At 46.7% G+C, this 16,626-nt stretch overlaps 2 protein-coding genes and 1 long non-coding RNA gene across 3 annotated transcripts; 1 reads left to right on the top strand and 2 right to left on the bottom strand.

The window, feature by feature from the left end:
* Nucleotides 1-1,092: 1,092 nt before the first annotated feature.
* Nucleotides 1,093-4,048, bottom strand: LOC123147613 (serine/threonine-protein kinase-like protein CCR4). Its single transcript, XM_044566877.1, has one exon. The coding sequence runs from the start codon at nucleotides 3,848-3,850 to the stop codon at nucleotides 1,292-1,294; it is 2,559 nt and encodes an 852-aa protein (XP_044422812.1). The 5' UTR covers nucleotides 3,851-4,048; the 3' UTR covers nucleotides 1,093-1,291.
* Nucleotides 4,049-5,619: 1,571 nt separating this feature from the next.
* Nucleotides 5,620-16,262, bottom strand: LOC123147614 (bromodomain-containing protein 4). The gene is made up of 8 exons (XM_044566878.1): nucleotides 16,051-16,262; nucleotides 15,116-15,946; nucleotides 14,928-15,005; nucleotides 14,013-14,250; nucleotides 13,459-13,537; nucleotides 7,542-7,674; nucleotides 6,799-7,083; nucleotides 5,620-6,349 (listed from the first exon to the last, which is right to left on the bottom strand). Exons 2-8 carry the CDS (start codon nucleotides 15,830-15,832, stop codon nucleotides 6,137-6,139), a joined length of 1,743 nt encoding a protein of 580 aa, XP_044422813.1. The 5' UTR covers nucleotides 15,833-15,946; nucleotides 16,051-16,262; the 3' UTR covers nucleotides 5,620-6,136.
* Nucleotides 10,253-12,709, top strand: LOC123147615 (uncharacterized). The gene is made up of 4 exons (XR_006473343.1): nucleotides 10,253-10,580; nucleotides 11,688-11,800; nucleotides 12,080-12,133; nucleotides 12,444-12,709. It is a non-coding gene; the product is annotated as an uncharacterized lncRNA (long non-coding RNA).
* Nucleotides 16,263-16,626: the final 364 nt, after the last annotated feature.

Here is a 16,626-nt window from a genome sequence, read left to right on the forward strand (position 1 = left end):
TGGCGTGTGTGGAGCTGACCTCCCGGAGCCGGATCCCATTTCAGTTTCAAGGGGTTGACCTTGAAAAATACTTTTATTTACATGCCGCGCCAGCAGCAAGAATGGCTTTTCTTTCTTGTTCTCTTCTCTTTGTTTGTTTGGGTGGAAATGGAAATGGAAACGGTCTGCCCACCCTACAATACAGCTAGTCTGGATGGAATCCAGCTCCCTCTACTTGGTGGAGTGGTGGCCACCTTCTTCTCTTCATATTCATATATTCATTCATATTGCCTTTCTCAACAGCACATATTTCATATTGCCTAGTCGACTGTTGCCTATAAGATGCCAGTTTTAATTAACCTTGGTTGGTTGGTTGCTGCCTGATGAATGAAATCATCCTACGTATCGGATGATTTACCGCTCAAATTACAACTATAAATCAAAATACTATCCCCTCCTTTTCATAATGTAAGACTTTTTTTTGACACTAGTATACATTATGCGACGGAGTAGTATGTATGTATGTATGTGTCGATATCTTTGACAGTTTACATACACCAGTGGGTAGAGGAGGGCTTAGTAACTCCTATGGGTCTATTTATTTTTCATTGATGTGTTTCCTTGTTTGTTTGGTGAGCTACCAGAGACTTCACCAAATTATTTGTACCACTTGTAACAGTTGTTCATCTCATCAAGTTACCTACCAACAGCAACTGTCCTTGAAATGGTCTTTAAATTTCGACGTAAGCCACAAGAAAAACACACCTAGCCTTTGCTTAGTGGTACACTATGCATATGCATATTCATATTCATATTCATGTGGACGTTCAAGTGTTCGTACAACAACTACTTGCAGAGAATGAAACGAGAGATAACAAATCAGCAACGCACATTATTGTACTACCAGCACAAGACGGTAGAGAATCAAATCATGGTAGTAGTATGACTTATAGTTGCATCCATGTACCATGTTTTTATTTTATGTACGTATAAATATAATCAACAGCTGTTTGTTGAGCTTTTAAGTATAGCTCTACCTGCAACCTACCAAGTACAAACCCACCACTACTAAAATTTCAACTAAATCTACATGCTCTGTGGTTTCATTTCATCTTCTCGACGAATCACAACGTTAAATTAACCGCCACAATTTACAGCAAACCCATTGATGCATCCATCTCTTGCAAAATTATGAGAACTTGTTCTGATTTCTCACTGTATTTTTTTCCTGTAAAATTTTTATGGACAAGAACTAATTCACCCTTCCTACACAGAAACTGTAAAAGAAGAAGAGAAAAAAAAAATCAAATCTTTACATGGTTGAGTAGGATCTGGCATGTCCGACGCCGGCGACCCGGCCGGACCCGAAGCTGAACTCGCGCGTGTGGTACGGGCTCCGGTCCTCCGACTCCGATCTCGACCTCGACCGCGACATGTCGGAGCCGCCGTTCCGGGAGCTGCTGTTCCGCCCGCCGCTCGCCGACCGGACCACGCACTCCTCGCACAGCGTCACGGCCCACTCCAGCTCCGCCACCACCTCCGACATGACCGGCCGCCCGCGCCCGCGCGGCCGGACGCACTCGGCGCCGATCTTGGCCACGCGCGCCACCGCCTCCACCTCGTGCCCCCGCGGCGCGGGCACCCGGCTGTCGAGGATCTTGTCGATGTTCCCGGCCTCCACGGCCGGCACCGCGAACTCGATCACGTTCCTCGGCGACCCGCTCCCTTCCTGGCTCTGGTCCCGGTGGATCGCCTTCCTTCCGGTCACCAGCTCCAGCAGCACCACGCCGAAGCTGTACACGTCGCTCCGCTCCGTCAGCTCCTGGAGACGGTAGTACTCCGGGTCCATGTACCCCACCGTGCCGGCCGTCCCCGACGTCGTCGTCGGGCTCGCCGACGCCGAGGCGCCGCTCACGAGGGAGAGGCCAAAGTCGGACACCTTCGCCGTCCAGTCGTCGTCGAGCAGGATGTTGGAAGGCTTGATGTCGCGGTGGATGATGGGCGGCACGGCGTAGCAATGCAGGTACTCGACGCCGCGGGCGGCGTCCAGCGCCACGCGGAGCCGCGCCTCCCATGACGAGAAGAGCGGGGAGTGGCCGGACCCGGCGTCCTCGCCGTGGAGGTGGTCGTGGAGCGCGCCGTGCGGCATGAACTCGAACACGAGGATGCGCTCGCCGCGCTCCTCGCAGAAGCCCAGGAGGGACACCAGGTTGCGGTGGTTGACGCGGGACAGCAGCCTCAGCTCCGACCGGAACGCCCGCTCCGCGTCGAACCGCCGCCGCCGCCGCGCGCCGGTGGACGCGCGCTCGGCCCGCTTGATGGCGACCTCCCGCCCGTCGGGGAGCTTCGCGCGGTACACGGACCCGAAGCTGCCGCTCCCGATCTTGGCCTCCTCCGCGAACGCGTTCGTCAGCCGCGAGAGATCCTTGAGCGTGAACTCCTCGCACCCGAGCGGTCGCGCAGGCTGCGAAGCCGAGCGCTCCCGCGCCGGCATGACCATGATCTCCACGTCGCCGTCGCGGCAGAGCCGCCTGGACGACGACTCCCCGAGCCGGACGGTGGCGTGCGCCTTCTTCTCCGACTTCCTGGACGCCAGCACGTAGAACGTCAGCCCTGCTACGATGATCACCAAGACGCCGGCGCTGGCCACGCCGAGCCCCACGAAGAGCGTCTTCTTCTTCTTCGCATCACCAGCCCCGTCACCGAGCCGGGCCGTACTCCCATTGCTGACGACGATCCTGGACGCGTTCAGTGGCTGCTTGCACGGGCTGCACACGGCGAGTTCTTCGCCGCCCAATCCGCCGCCGGTGCCGCAGAGCCTCCCTGAGTCGGGTACGATGTTGCAGGAGCAGTTACTCTTAGGGGCGCAGGCTCCCGGCATGGTGTTGTTGTAGACGAGGTGCCTCCCGTCGAAGCGGCCGTCGTTCCCCCAGCAGACGACGGAGTAGTTGCTGGTCATGACGGCACACACCGTGTCGCCGTCGGCCTCGATGGAGACGAAGGTGGTGTGCGTGTACTCCTCCGGCACCTTCACGCCCCAGCACCTGACCGTGCCGTTCCCGGCGAGTATGCAGGTGGTGTTGCGGCCGAGCGCCATGGCCATCATGTCGGCCGGCAGCTCGTCGAGACGGACCGTGGGGTTTCCGTCGCCCCAGCACACGAGGCCGCCCAGCTTGTCCACGGCGCAGGCGTGGCGGCGCCCAGCGGCGACCGTCTGGAACGTGACATCAACCCCGTCGGCCGTGAACTGGGGCGTCGACGGCATGGCGCCGCCGTAGCACCTCATGGCGGTGTCGTCGCCTTTCACGATGCCGCAGAGGAAGTCCTGGCCGAGGGCGATGAGGGAGAAGTCGAGGCCCTTGGGCAGGTCGAGGCCGGGCCACTCCCAGCAGGTGGGGTCGTGGTCGTCGGAGAGGCCGCACACGTGCGGGCCGCCGGCGGACATGGAGCGGAGCGAGGGGCCCCAGTAGATGCGCCGGCCTACGGGGCGAGACCGCCTGGCCTCCTCCTCCTCGGTGAAGGACCACCAGCGCATGGCGGCGTGGCCGCCGACGGGCGCCATGAGGCCGCAGAGGAAGTCCTTGCCGGCGGCGATGGCGTTGAAGGGGATGTCGGCGGAGGGGTAGGAGGTGAGGCGGCCGTCGGGCATGGACTTGCACTGGAGCTTGGAGTTGCCGCCGCCATCCTCGTTGACCCTGTCGATGATGAGCGCGCAGACGAGCGTGCTGTTGCGGGTGTGGGAGATGGCGACGGTGGAGAACTGGCGCGGCGACGGCGGCGCGGCGGCCGCGGCGACGGCGAGGAGGAAGGCGATCACGACGAGGAGGCGCGTTGTGCTGGTGGCGAGGCCGGGGCGGCGAGACATTAGCATTGGGAACGAGAGGGAGGAGACGACATGGGTGTATGGATGGAGGGACGGAGGGAGCTCCGGTTTGGCTCGGCTCGCTTGGATTTGATTTCTCGCTTGGTGGCTTGGCTTTCTGTTTCGGGGTTGTAGGTGGGTGGATCGACCGATGGAGAACGAGTCGAGGACACCGCGTCCGCGTTGGGTTTCGTTGCTCGTTGGGTTGGGTTGGGTTGGTTTTACTTTTATATTTTAGTCATGCTACTATACGGAGTAGATTAATTCAGAAATAAGTGTGTGTGATTGTGATGATGGATCGATGATGAGGTGAGGGAGGTTGTTTTGGTTTGGTTTGGTAGACTTGACTAGGTCCGTTGAAATTCAAGTGTCAATGCTTAGCTTGTGAATTAATTTCTCCGACCTCACTTTGCTGCCTGGCTTCTCAGCTAGCTTAGCTCTCTAGCTGCTGCTTAGCTCCAAAACCACAATGATTGCCGGATTATCGGTTGCTAGGAGGCAAATTAGTGCATAACCACTTAGCAGGGCATCTTTTATTTTTTTTGGGGGGGGGGGGGGGGGGAATTATCAGAGCATCTCTAACAGCAGAGAAGCCTTTACCATTCTCTCCTTTTTTACCATTCTCTTGTGCTTTCCGCATTTATACTTAAAAACTTTATTTTTTGCAAAATATACTGAAAACTTGTACTAGTAGGTTATCACTCGGTGTGGTTTCTAATAATCAGTGGTTGTATTAATCCTGAACATGTTCTAGTTACAAAGGCATTGGAAAAAAAATGATAAATGCAGATGGCATACTGAAGATGGAATCAATCTCTCGGTCATGGACATGCAGAGATCATACTTTCATTCACCAAGAGAAACCCAGCAAGAGCAACTGTCATATACTCATATCCAAAAATGCTAGACATACAAAGATTTACAAGCTTTTACAAGCTCTTTTCATCTAACAACCAATTACAAGCCTCTCCCTCCCACCTGATTTTCAGGAGGGTGGGCCATCCCCCTCACTTGTTGACCAATAAAAACTAACCCACCTATAAAAGCCAAACGTGTAGCATTGCCGACTCATATCTCCCATACAGCAACAAACAAATTTATTTTGTTTTGTTTTAGGGTTTCCAGGCATCTGATTCTGCACTGCGCAGTGCCGCAGTCCGTGGAAACGACTGAATCTCCCTCGCAAAAAGGAAAAGAAAGAAATAAACAAACGACTGACTCTACCCTCAGAATCAAGAGCCCGGCCCAGTCTGTACAGTCCCTGCAGAATTGCGGCCAAGTCGGAAGAAGTTAGTGGTGGTTTACTGTTTTTTAAAACTTTTGACATTTACTCTTAAGTTGACAAAAACCCACGCCGGACGAGGTTTCAATCCAAATTACGTGGGCTTGGAAACTTTCCTTCTCTTCTTCAAGCAAAAGGCTGAAAGTTACTACTTTGTCTGTACTATCGCGCAAGTATTACCTGGGTGATTTTCTACATATATGTATGTACTTATAGGGAATGCCCGGTCTTTCCAGAGAACTTGTACACCCCCTTTGTTTATTTATAGTATCAAGAAAACAAGTGCTGTTATGGAGGACAGAAAATGCAGCAGATCTTCAAGCAAGAAAAAAGACGTGCAAGACGGCAAAGAGTTTACTCCAAAACTCTGCTGCTGGCAAAGGCCAAGCAGAGAGAGACCTTATCAGCAAAACAGCAGAAACCCCATAAAAGCGCCACTTGTCTGCATACTATCCTTACTATAGTGTCAAGTCTGCTCCAGGGAGTAGGTGACAGGTTTATGACAACCGATGAGAGAATGTATGTATAAATCTTCACTCATAATATTCAATCATGAAGCATGTATGCATCCCAATCCCAATCCCAATCAAACCTTTCTAGTATTTTGTTTTGGGCCTGAGCAAGCAAGCTCAGGAAGAGTCAGGTAGCAGTTGGCCGGAAGAATCGGCTCAAAACACTACTTTAAAAGCCTCCCTTGGGAATGAAATGAATTATAGCCTTGAGGACAACCCTATGCCAGGCCGGCAAGCAATGAGAGAGAGAGAGAGAGAGAGAGAGAGAGAGAGAGAGACTGACGACATGTGCATACTCGCATACAAAATTCAAGTCTGCACCAAGAGAATTCTTCCAGACAGGTATCCTCCAACTAATTCCGTACCCACATCACACCCGAGCGAGCCTCATCAGCGTTATTCCAACCAGCTTCCATGTCTTCAGGGAAGAGATTTCCCCCCAAGTCATGACGCCGCTGCCTGGAGCTTCTCTGACAAGGAACCGCTCATGGAATTTCTTTTCTACCGTTTCATTATCGCTGTCAGGGCGACGTGTAGGGGGCTCTCCTTTGGTGCCACCAAACGGCGCTGCTGACGGAACAGAGAATGGCGACCCCTGAAAACGGAGCCCTGCTTGCTGGGGAAAAGGCGCGCGCAGACTTGCAAGAATGACTCGTTCTCCTGTTGAATGGGCAACTCCTCCATTTCCACCTCCTGCCCAATTTCGGTCTGTGCCTGCAGTCAGATTACGAAAAGCACAGTTTACAAAACAAAATCCGAAAATATACAGGCATACGGAAATGACTTTTACCCAATATGGTTGATGCCTATTGATCTTGATCCGGTTACTTGATCTTGATCCGGTTACTAACATCTGATGTGGGTGCACTAGAAAAGGGAAACAGCGCAATGTGCACTAATAGAAGAATCGACAAAGCATGTGAGTGGGACAAAAGGCACATTGCAATACAAGTCAATGTTATATTTCCATATATTACTAGTTGCCCGGAACAATTTGATGGTTCAGCTACCAAAGGTAGGAATACAGGCTGAAAAACCAACCACTTAACAAGACAATTATGAACCTTTTTGCCCATGTTGGTCCTAGCAACATTGTCAAATACCGCCATACCATAGACAAAAAGAAGTTGAAATTTCCAGGATACCAGCCTGGCTAAAATTACCTTCTGTTCATGATGTCCAGCTACTGAGTCATCATTAGGCTGAGTGGAAGTATGTTCGTCCTGACTGTTCAGATCTTTATACTCCTCTTCCTTATCCTCGGAATACTGTCTGGAGACCTCATCTTCATAGTCAGGAGATGGATTATTGAGGGATTTTCCAGGATCTTCCATCTGAGTCTGCGCATCATCTGCTTCCATTGTTGTTTTAAACACATCAATATGGCGTGGTTGCTCCTTACTAGAGGCTGTGTCATGACTACCAGGATTATTATCACCGAAGTTTACCTAGCGTGCAAAAGCTCAAGTTAGTTCAAGCATTCAAGGTGAAGACGATCCACATAGCAGGTGATACAGATTTACATCTGAGAATAAGCAAGCCAAGTGTCTATGAAGTAAAAGCACACCTTCCACTACGACAACTGAATGAATGATGAGAAAAACTTATGACTACAGTTATGGAGTTACTTAAACGACACCAGGAACATTTGTGTCCCCGATATGGTGAAGAGTTCTTTAGTGTGTACAAACACACAAACACAGATAACAGAAGCATGTCAATTCTACTGAGCATGGTGTGGTATTACTCAAATATAAAAGGAAGCAACTAGATTAACAGATCCGGTGTACATTACACAACACAACAGCCTCACCTCAAAAGGTAATAGATGAAAAATTCATATATATGCATACAAACACAAGGAATGCATGACACTGAAACCAACGATTTAGATGTTGATTCTAACCTCCATGTTGCGCTCTTCAGAAATGTTCACTACAGTGACTTCATTATCAACAGATAAAATTTCATCCCTTTCCTTCTTACGCCGTGTAACTTGACAAACAGCACATGCACAATCATTTTTGTGTCGATCATTCCTGTATTCAAACACACATAAGAATATAGAATAATATCTCCTGCAGTAGCATAGAGAGCCAAAAATTCAGCAGCTGGACATATTGGGATAATGTGCTTTCTGTTTGTTAGGAAGTCCACGTGGTCTGCCGTCCTGTTAAATAGTATTAATCTAACAAAATTAATCAAGGAAAAATATGTGAGCCTGACATAAACCCACCATGCCTATGTGTTATATCCAGTCTCACGAACATGACACGGTTAGATAAGCTACCATGAATAACCAAGGAACATATGTCCATTGGTGGTAATTCATCACTTAGCTAACTATTTGAGGGAACAACGATGCAATGCCCCTCAACTAAAATGTTGCAACACAAACAGAATAGCCACATAGGTTAAAAAAAAAGTTGCAACACAAACATGGCCACATAGGTCAGGAAAGTATTACCTGCTCGGTTACTCCATTCCAAAATACAAACAGAATAGCATAATAGCCCCTACACAATTGTAAGAACTTAAAAGGAAGTATGCATATCTCTGTTATGATCCTAAACAAATTTACACTTATGTTTTAATCCTGAAATAAGCTAATAATAATAATAATAATAAAAGTCAGTATCGCCAGTAGATAAAAGTCGAGAGAATTCCTTATTTGACCCTTTCTTAAAATTTGCTTCCCTATTTGGCCCTACACAAAATGTTCTTCCCTTTTTGACACTATTTACAATTTTTTCCCTATACTACATTTCCGTCAAATCTGGTACAATTCCGTCTATTTGGCCTGTCAGTATTTTCTTCCATGGACCAATCTGCCCCTGTACGCTAAACACCAGAGAGGAAAAAAGGGGAAGAGATGGATCACGATAGAACTTGCTCTCCCCCCCCCCCCACCCCCCACCCCCCACCAGAGCACATAGCGGCGGCGGCGCAAGGCTGCGGATGGTGGCCAAAGTGGAAGGGGACAATGCGTCTGCAGAGGCCGCGAACCAAAGATGGTAGCTGCCGAAGGCCTTGGTGCGGCTTGGCCGTCGGCGAACACCACCGCAGAGGGGTCAGCCCACTGCACTGGGGCGAGCACGGCCACGGCGCGTCTGCACAGGCTCCAGTGGTGCCACAAGGTGTGAACAGCTTCTCCTGTCTTCTAGGATCGTCCTCTCCTGTCACAGCTGGCCGTCCGTGCAAAGCTCCACTTCGAGGAAAAGAACCAACTCAAATTCTTCGGCACGACCAATAACTCGTTGATGTTCCAAAAAAATAACAGAGACGGCCTTTCTTGTGATCCTTTCCTTAATCACCACCTAGACTAACTCAAATTCCATCTCACTAGACCAGGCGTGCTCCTGAAGCTGCTGGAAGAAATGAAGACGGGCGTGGCGAAGCCGGTGGGTGAGCACCGGACAGTGCTGCTGCAGGTGACGGACATCGTCCCAGTGGACATGGACGAGGTGGACCTGTTCCCGTGCCACGACCGGAGAGGAGGCTAATGTCAAGATGAGACGACCGGTGGCGGCGACTGCCTCAGTCCAGGCGAACACGTGGTCTCCGGCTGCGTGTGGCTGGCTGGCGGCGTTCCCCTGGTCCTCCGCTACCGGCTGTGTGCGTGGTCTCCGGCTGGTCGTGGCCAGCAGGAGGCATTCTCGTCTGCCGACAGTGCGCTTGGTCTACGACTAAATATGTGTACTAGTTCCGACCGTGGGCTGTTTAGAGGATTTAATAGTGCATAATACTTTTGGAACGTGATGAACAAACCAGTATGGTACTGATCTTAGATATGGTATTACATGTTTTACAGACGTTTCCTAAGGCTTTTATACACACAGATAAGTTCAGCTAAGGACCAAATTATTGGAGTGCAACATTCATGAACATCTGTAGAATATCGGTGAACTGATTGCTTCTTTTTTTGTGTGTGGAACTGATTGATTGTTTACTTAGATATCCAGTATAGTCGCACAATGCGCTAGGGGCAAAAAAGGTCTTCTCATCTCACACTTTAACATCGTTACTGCTTAAATGGAAGCAAAAGTTACATTGAGCGTCAAATAGGGAAGAAAATTGTATTTTGGGCTAAAAGAAATAGGGAAGGAGATTTTAAGGAAGGGCCAAATAAGGAATTCTCTGATAGAAGTCGACAGGACACTATACCTGGCCAAATAGGTCTTATCACTACTAGAAACTATGAGTTTACCACTTTACCTAGAGCTTATGACTCCCCTCAAGGGAAACAAAAGCTATGAACAGTCAGCTCTAGGAAAAGATGATTTTTGGGTGAAAATAAATGAGTAAAACTTTACCTACAGTTAAGTTTGGCCCCTAGGTAATGAAGACCACGCAGACACCATGTTGATTAGAAAAATAGGAAGAAGGTTCGGTGATACCACGTGAAAGCTATATTTTGGTGGGCAACTATTTTTTTTGTTATTCCCACGCTAGCACCGCGTGTTTTATTTCGGCCCACGCTGTTGGGCCCACTAGGCAGTGACTATGGGCCAAAGGAGCTTGGCACTAGTGGACAAAAAGTTTCACCAAGTCTAGGTCTTCCATGTCCGGCCATCTCACTTTCCCCCATCTCTCCAGATCCAGCGCCGCCGCCTCTCCTTCTCTTCTCCCCTTCCGTCACAAATCAAGCACCGCCGGTTGTGATTCCGCTGCATGCCAACCTCTTTCTCTCTGAAGGTCGTCGCCCCTCGTCCCTACCCCTTCCTCGCGCACCGACAGATATTGGCACCGGCACACCATAGGCACTGCAAGGTGAGCCCATGCGGCATGGGACAAGAGGAAACATGTGGCTACTCGGTTCCATGGTGTATAGGGAGATTGAGCGACGGCGGTGAGCAGGGACTTGGGCTAGCGCCGATGAGCAGGGAACAACAGCAGCGGCGCCTGCAAGCACCATCCTCCATTGACAAATCTCCCTCTATTGAAGGTGTATACCCATGCTCAATAACTTGCAAGTTGCTGGTGATTACTTATTGGTTACTGGAACTGATGAATTTTGATGAATCTAGGTACTTATGACATTTGTTTTCTGGATATGTTGCTACATGTTTCCTATCCGAATTAATGTTGATGATTTTTGGTGCGTATAACAGTACATACTCCCTCTGTAAACTAATATAGGACGCTTTAGATCACTATAAGGAGTACATGAACATGAGGAGTGTTACTTCTACTTCCATTGATGTCTCCCTGAATCAGGCAGAACTTTTTATCAAGAAAGAGAGAGGCAAAAAATCAGAACGAAAATAAATTACATGCCCAGTGAGTCACTAGCCAATAACCATGTGTACTTCCATATTGCACAAATAGGGACAAAAAAATGATCTGCAATTAATCATCTAGGCAATCAGGTTAACACGTTGGTACTATTTTTCTTTTTCATCCAAAACAGGTCCATGATGTACTGAGCTTCCTAAACAGCAGTAGACAAGCATAAGAATCCTAGTACTAATTAACATGCTCAGTGCAAAGATAGTGATAGTGTTGGCAAACAAATCATGAGAATACTGAACAAGATTTTTTGTTAGTTCGACAAGTTTAGTGTTTAGGTAACATGTTTTGTAGAGTGTTTTTGGAATTGTAAATGGTGTCTGTCTCATGGCATAATATCCTGGATTTATCAGAACTACTATGCAGCTCCTATGCCATCAACTACTCATTGAAAGGAATTCAGACAGAAAGCAATTATTAACAGCTGCATATTTGGAAAACAATAGCAGTTGCAAGGTGTATGTCGGTATTGGCACACTCGTGCATACCATTATTTCTTAAGTAGCTCAATGCGGCAAGACCAAGTTTGTCATGAGTTTGCCAGAGATAATTTTCATATTCATATAAATAATTTGTTAGTTATTTATGGTCTTTTCAAAGAGTCGCTATTCTCTAGATATGTCTTGAATTAATTTCTGCATTTTTTAGTTATGCATGGCCTTCTTCACAAATATTTGAACTTACATTGGCTCTTGAAGCTTGGGGATCTTACGACGACCAATATCTGCGGCTAACGAACAAATTATAAATGACTGCTCTTCAGGGAAGCCCCATGGATAATTGGCTCTCTTCAATGGGTCTACTACTGTGTTATTACCGGCAAGACATCATTGCACCGTCCTCATCCAAGAACTTCATATTTAATCTCATGTTCATGTATGTACTGTTCGTGTCTCACATCAACTCTGCATTGTTTTTGTTTGTGGCTTGACCATGTAATTTTGATTTGATTTCAATCTCTAGTTATATGCAAACTTGTGTAGTGTCAATTGAAATGAGCTAAGCATGAACCTTAGTTGTATGCGTTCATGAAAAACTGAACCAAGAACCAGAAATCACTTTATGCCATCAAGCACTTATCATACTAGCTAGCAAGTCGCTATACATTTGAAGCATGATCGTGTATGTTTTCACATCTGAGCTCTTCTCTTGCAGATTTTGGAAACTAATCAAGAACCGCCAGCTTTGTGTGCGCAGCAACACTCAGATGTAAGTTTTCTGGAACTAACTTGAAATGATACAAACTATGTATGCCTCTAGGGTGTTAATGTTAAAATGCATGCTTCAGTGATGTGCACAGCTTTATGTGTGGTGATCTGCACTGTTGTGATTATATGCATGCTTCTGTGCAAAGCATGATCATGGATTTTTTTTATGCAGGGGCTATGTGTAGTGTGGGGAGCGATTAAATCCTCTTGTCTTATGCCCATATTGTCCAAATTACGTTCATTATGCTGCCTACCAGAATATTCAAGTCTTTGAACTACGTGCTAAACTGCCTGCCATCACTAATTTTCAGGATCACAATCTCACTTGGATGCTTCTGCCCCAGATTTGGAGCTTAACGCTGCAAAGATGTTTTCTATCCAGTGCATCTCGAACTTAACTCACTCGCTTGTCCCTCCACGGCAGCCAACCTCTTGATCCTTGCTTTTCTGGGTCTTGAAGTCTATCGAGCATAGATAACATGTTGTTGCAAGTTATTTGCAGTAGCAGATACTTAGCCTGACCAACAATGCTTGTACATGCTGATTTAGGTATTCTGCTAGCTGTAGAAATTTTAGATGTGGTGTATTTTTTTTAATTCTGGCTTGAAATCAACCATGAGTCCGATGTATGTGTCATTGTATGTTGAATTTTGGCTACAATTTATAAATTGGAATTATGGCTCGGGATTGAATTGTTTGAATTATGGCTGGTATGAATTTAAATTCAAGTTGCATATTTTTATATGGCAGATAAAAATATGATGTATCCCTAGGGTATTATTTGAACATATGGGGGAAATAGCTGTAGGGCAAGTTGTGACGTGGCATAATTCAAAAGGACCCCACCATCTCTCCCTAGAGCCAAACATGCTTGTAGGTGAACTACCTTTCCACGTTGGACAAGCAGCCAGGTTGAATTATTTCCCTACAGCTTACGGCTCTAGGTAAAGAAATGGTTCCCAAGAGCTTGACAAGGGCACTCTAGGGAAAGAGCTCCTTACCGACTATTCTTCACCTAGGGCAAGCTCTAGGTAAAGCCTTTAGCTATGGTTTTTTGCCTTTTACCTTAGGATATATGGCTCTAGGTAAAATCGTAGTTTCTAGTAGTGTATAGATGCTATCCTGCTCAAATCATTTTGCAAAGTAAAATATGTTACTTAGTTCATTTGAATCTCACTACTTCAATGTTCTAAACTTCTAGTCGATATGATTTCTGAAGAGCATGGCCCACAGCACATAAGACATGATATCATATGATAGTCTAGCCTCTAATTGAATAGATAAAGAAAACTTGTAGGTGGCCACAAGACAACATTAACTACATACCCTGGGCGACGCCGTTTTTGCTTAGACTTGCTTTTTGAACTAACTTTGGTATCCTCATCGCCAGTATTGTAATTGCCACCTAAAATTTTGGGAAATACTGATCATATATATGAACACGCGTATTCTATCAGGTAAAGAAAACTATATACAGCTAAATAAATGATCATGCAGTGTACAACATTGCTAAACTTCTAATACAATGAAATGCAAAAGCCTGGAAGGGAGGTGGTATAACAGCATTACTATATATTAGAAGTCATTTTTTTTCACTTGTTATGTTATGCAATACATAAGTACAATAACAGAAAAAAATTCACTATGTCAAATAACTTATCGGTAAATTCATAAATACTGATGGTATAAGTGACTTGATAATAAAGATGTCTTATAGTATAGAAAATGTTTCCTTTGTTCCTTGGTATGGACTCATTTGAGGTACATATATAGTAGTACGTGAAACAGGAACTACTGAAAAGAACTCATATGCAAGTTAAATGTTAGATAAAAGTATTAACTAAGGACAAGTTCGGAGCTATCATCTGTTCAATACTTACCATTCTCGTGCACATCAGAATACAAGCCTGCTGCCAGCCAATTTTTCATGAAGGCCTTCTTTACCCGTTTCATAAGCTCTATTATGTAATCACCTTTACTGTTATACTTGGTACAATTATCCCATATAAACTGCACGTCCTTATAGACATCCTCTGAGTTCATATATTTGCTTCCACGTTCTAAATCTTGACATATTGTGCCAAAATCCATAGGAGTGTCGATAACATCAAGATAATCCTACACAATTTGCAAGTGTGAGGGGAATAAAAAAATCACATGAAAATAAAGTGAATTATTTTCCATAAGAAATTGATTTAGGAGCTTGCATGCATATAATTAGTTTCTTAGGTAATTAGAACAATGGTCACAAGACATGCAGCTAGAGAAGTCTGTCTGAGACACTGCTGTGGAAGTGGTCTGCATTTGTAATTACTGTTTCTTACTATTAGTATGTTCAAGAAAAACAAATAGACTGGGGTTCAGAACTTGATCTTGTGAGCAAGGAAAGCTTGACTAGGTTTTAGCCAAATTAATCATATAATTAGGCAGAGCTTTCACGTATGCCATAGATCAATAGCCCTATCATAACCATCAGTTTTATTTACTCGGCCATAGAATTAAAGATGGGGCAGCAACCTACTTGAAAATAGAGTTACCCCAGAAAAATTGCAGAAAAAAAATGAGGGCATGGGAAATGGAAACCTGCATACTCATAGCAAGTAGATGTCTGAACCAATTCAGTGGAAGTGATCGATACTACACCACTGAAGACATTTTGTGGAAGTGACTATACGACACCGAGACTTATGAGGGGCTGACTCAACTAAGTGTTTAAGATCAATATATTTATGTGTGAAGCCTACCAAAGTTCCAGGTGATTTGAAAAGAAAGAAGAGGCACCACAAAATACTCACAGGTATTCCCAAAGCAATAGGATCCACTGGGGTGTTAAATGGCTCAGCTGCGTCGACCTTCATAACCTTCTTAATAGCCTGAGAGCAAAAGAGAATTTCAGTAAAGGTTTCATTTATTTCAGGTCTTTACCATGTGATATTTGGAGAATCAAAAGACGCCAAATAAAGTTGAGCCAAATTGTACTCACTTCAAGTGCAGCAGCTAACTCTTTCTCATCACGCTGAGATTCCAGGGTAGACTGCTTTATCTCTGACCCTTGTGAGTTCTTTGGCTCCGATGCACTCTCACTTTCCTCGGTTACTAGAACAGTTTCCTGCTTACTTGGAAGAGGTTCATGTACTTCATCAACTTCCCTGTCCTGGGTGTTATCTTGTACTGAAGAAGATAATCCCGCCGAGACGATCTTTATGCTTCCTGCTTTCTTTGCCACCTTGTCCTTATCAGAACCACTCAACTCCGACTCCTGCCCATCAGTTGTCTGGCCAGTTGACGATGCAGTGATACCTTTTTCGGCAGTAGCTTGCTTGCTCACTTCAGGAGCGGCAGTCTGAGATTTACCAGCATCAGCGGATGCCTGAGCTACAGACGAACTATTGTTGAGCTCTACCACCTTGGAGGTTTTGAACTTCAGCTTCACACGACCGTATACCGCCCCCACCTTCGGCTTGGCGTACGGTATATCAGCGGTGGGATGAGCCGGAGCTGGGGCAGGGAGGATCGGCTTCTCTGGTTCAGGAGGAGGAGATGGTTCAGGCACTGCCGGAGTGGACCTCGAGACAGGCGCATTCTCCGCTGGGATGTTCTCCTCGGTGCTTGGGCTGGACGGAGATGCAGACGAAGAGTCTCCCCCGGTGGTATTCGAAGAACTCTTCTTGCCCGGCGTGTGGCCGCGCTTGCGCTTCATCTTATCCGTCTCTTGCTAGCACCCAAAGATAAAATTCTTGGAAATAAGCCGCTCCGGCACCTGCGCGCCGCGCCCTGAGGGGATCGATCTCGTGCCGGAGTGAATTAGGAGGACCTAATCGAAGCAGCCATGAATGGACGGATGGATGGGTTAGATTACCAGAGGCACCGGACATCCAAGAAAATCAGGCAGCGAAGAGAGAAGCTAGGGTTCCTTACCGGCAGAAGAAGAAGAAGGGTCGACCCACGGCAGTGCGGTACCGGTGGAGCTGGCTTGTTGCGTCCTGTTGGTGCCACGAACTTGTGAGGAATAAAAGACCGGGAACTGGTAGGCGACGAATTTGGGGGAGGGATCGGGGAAGAAGAGGGGTAGGCTGGAGGAGGAAGAAGAAGAGGATTAGAAATCTCGGGAGCCTTTGTGGGTTTGTCAACTGGGCTGCGTGTCTTTAAAATAGTTCATGTGGGCCGGGCTGATTCTTATGGCGCTGCCGGGCTGTCTAAGGTTGTTTATGTCATACCCGAGATCTCTCAAAACTTTCTCAAAAAAAAAAAAAAAAAGAGATCTCTCAAAAGAAAAATGTGAGCGGCACAGAAGAAAAGCTCCAAGTTCCCTAGGTGATTAGGGTTTTGACCAACTCTGCTGGGATGCGATCGGTGTTGAGTATTTACTACCGGTAGCTTTTTTTTGATTTTTTTAGGCAACATCACAAAGCTTTTATTAAGTCGTCACAATGTTTACAGAGACGGATGGTAAATTCCCGGGATGACCAAACCAAACATGGCGGCCACCACCGA

The sequence above is a fragment of the Triticum aestivum genome, chromosome 7A, assembly GCF_018294505.1.
Source record: "Triticum aestivum cultivar Chinese Spring chromosome 7A, IWGSC CS RefSeq v2.1, whole genome shotgun sequence".
Classification (NCBI taxonomy): Eukaryota; Viridiplantae; Streptophyta; class Magnoliopsida; order Poales; family Poaceae; genus Triticum; species Triticum aestivum.

Bases quoted from the DNA above. Each gene is read 5' to 3' on its own strand.
- LOC123147613 (XM_044566877.1), bottom strand. From the start codon at position 3,850: ATGCTAATGTCTCGCCGCCCCGGCCTCGCCACCAGCACAACGCGCCTC.
- LOC123147614 (XM_044566878.1), bottom strand. From the start codon at position 15,832: ATGAAGCGCAAGCGCGGCCACACGCCGGGCAAGAAGAGTTCTTCGAAT. The intron at 14,251-14,927 runs GTGAGTATTTTG...CAAATTGTGTAG, and splicing joins CTATTGCTTTGGGAATACCT to GATTATCTTGATGTTATCGA. The intron at 7,084-7,541 runs GTTAGAATCAAC...TTTGCACGCTAG, and splicing joins CTGAAGAGCGCAACATGGAG to GTAAACTTCGGTGATAATAA.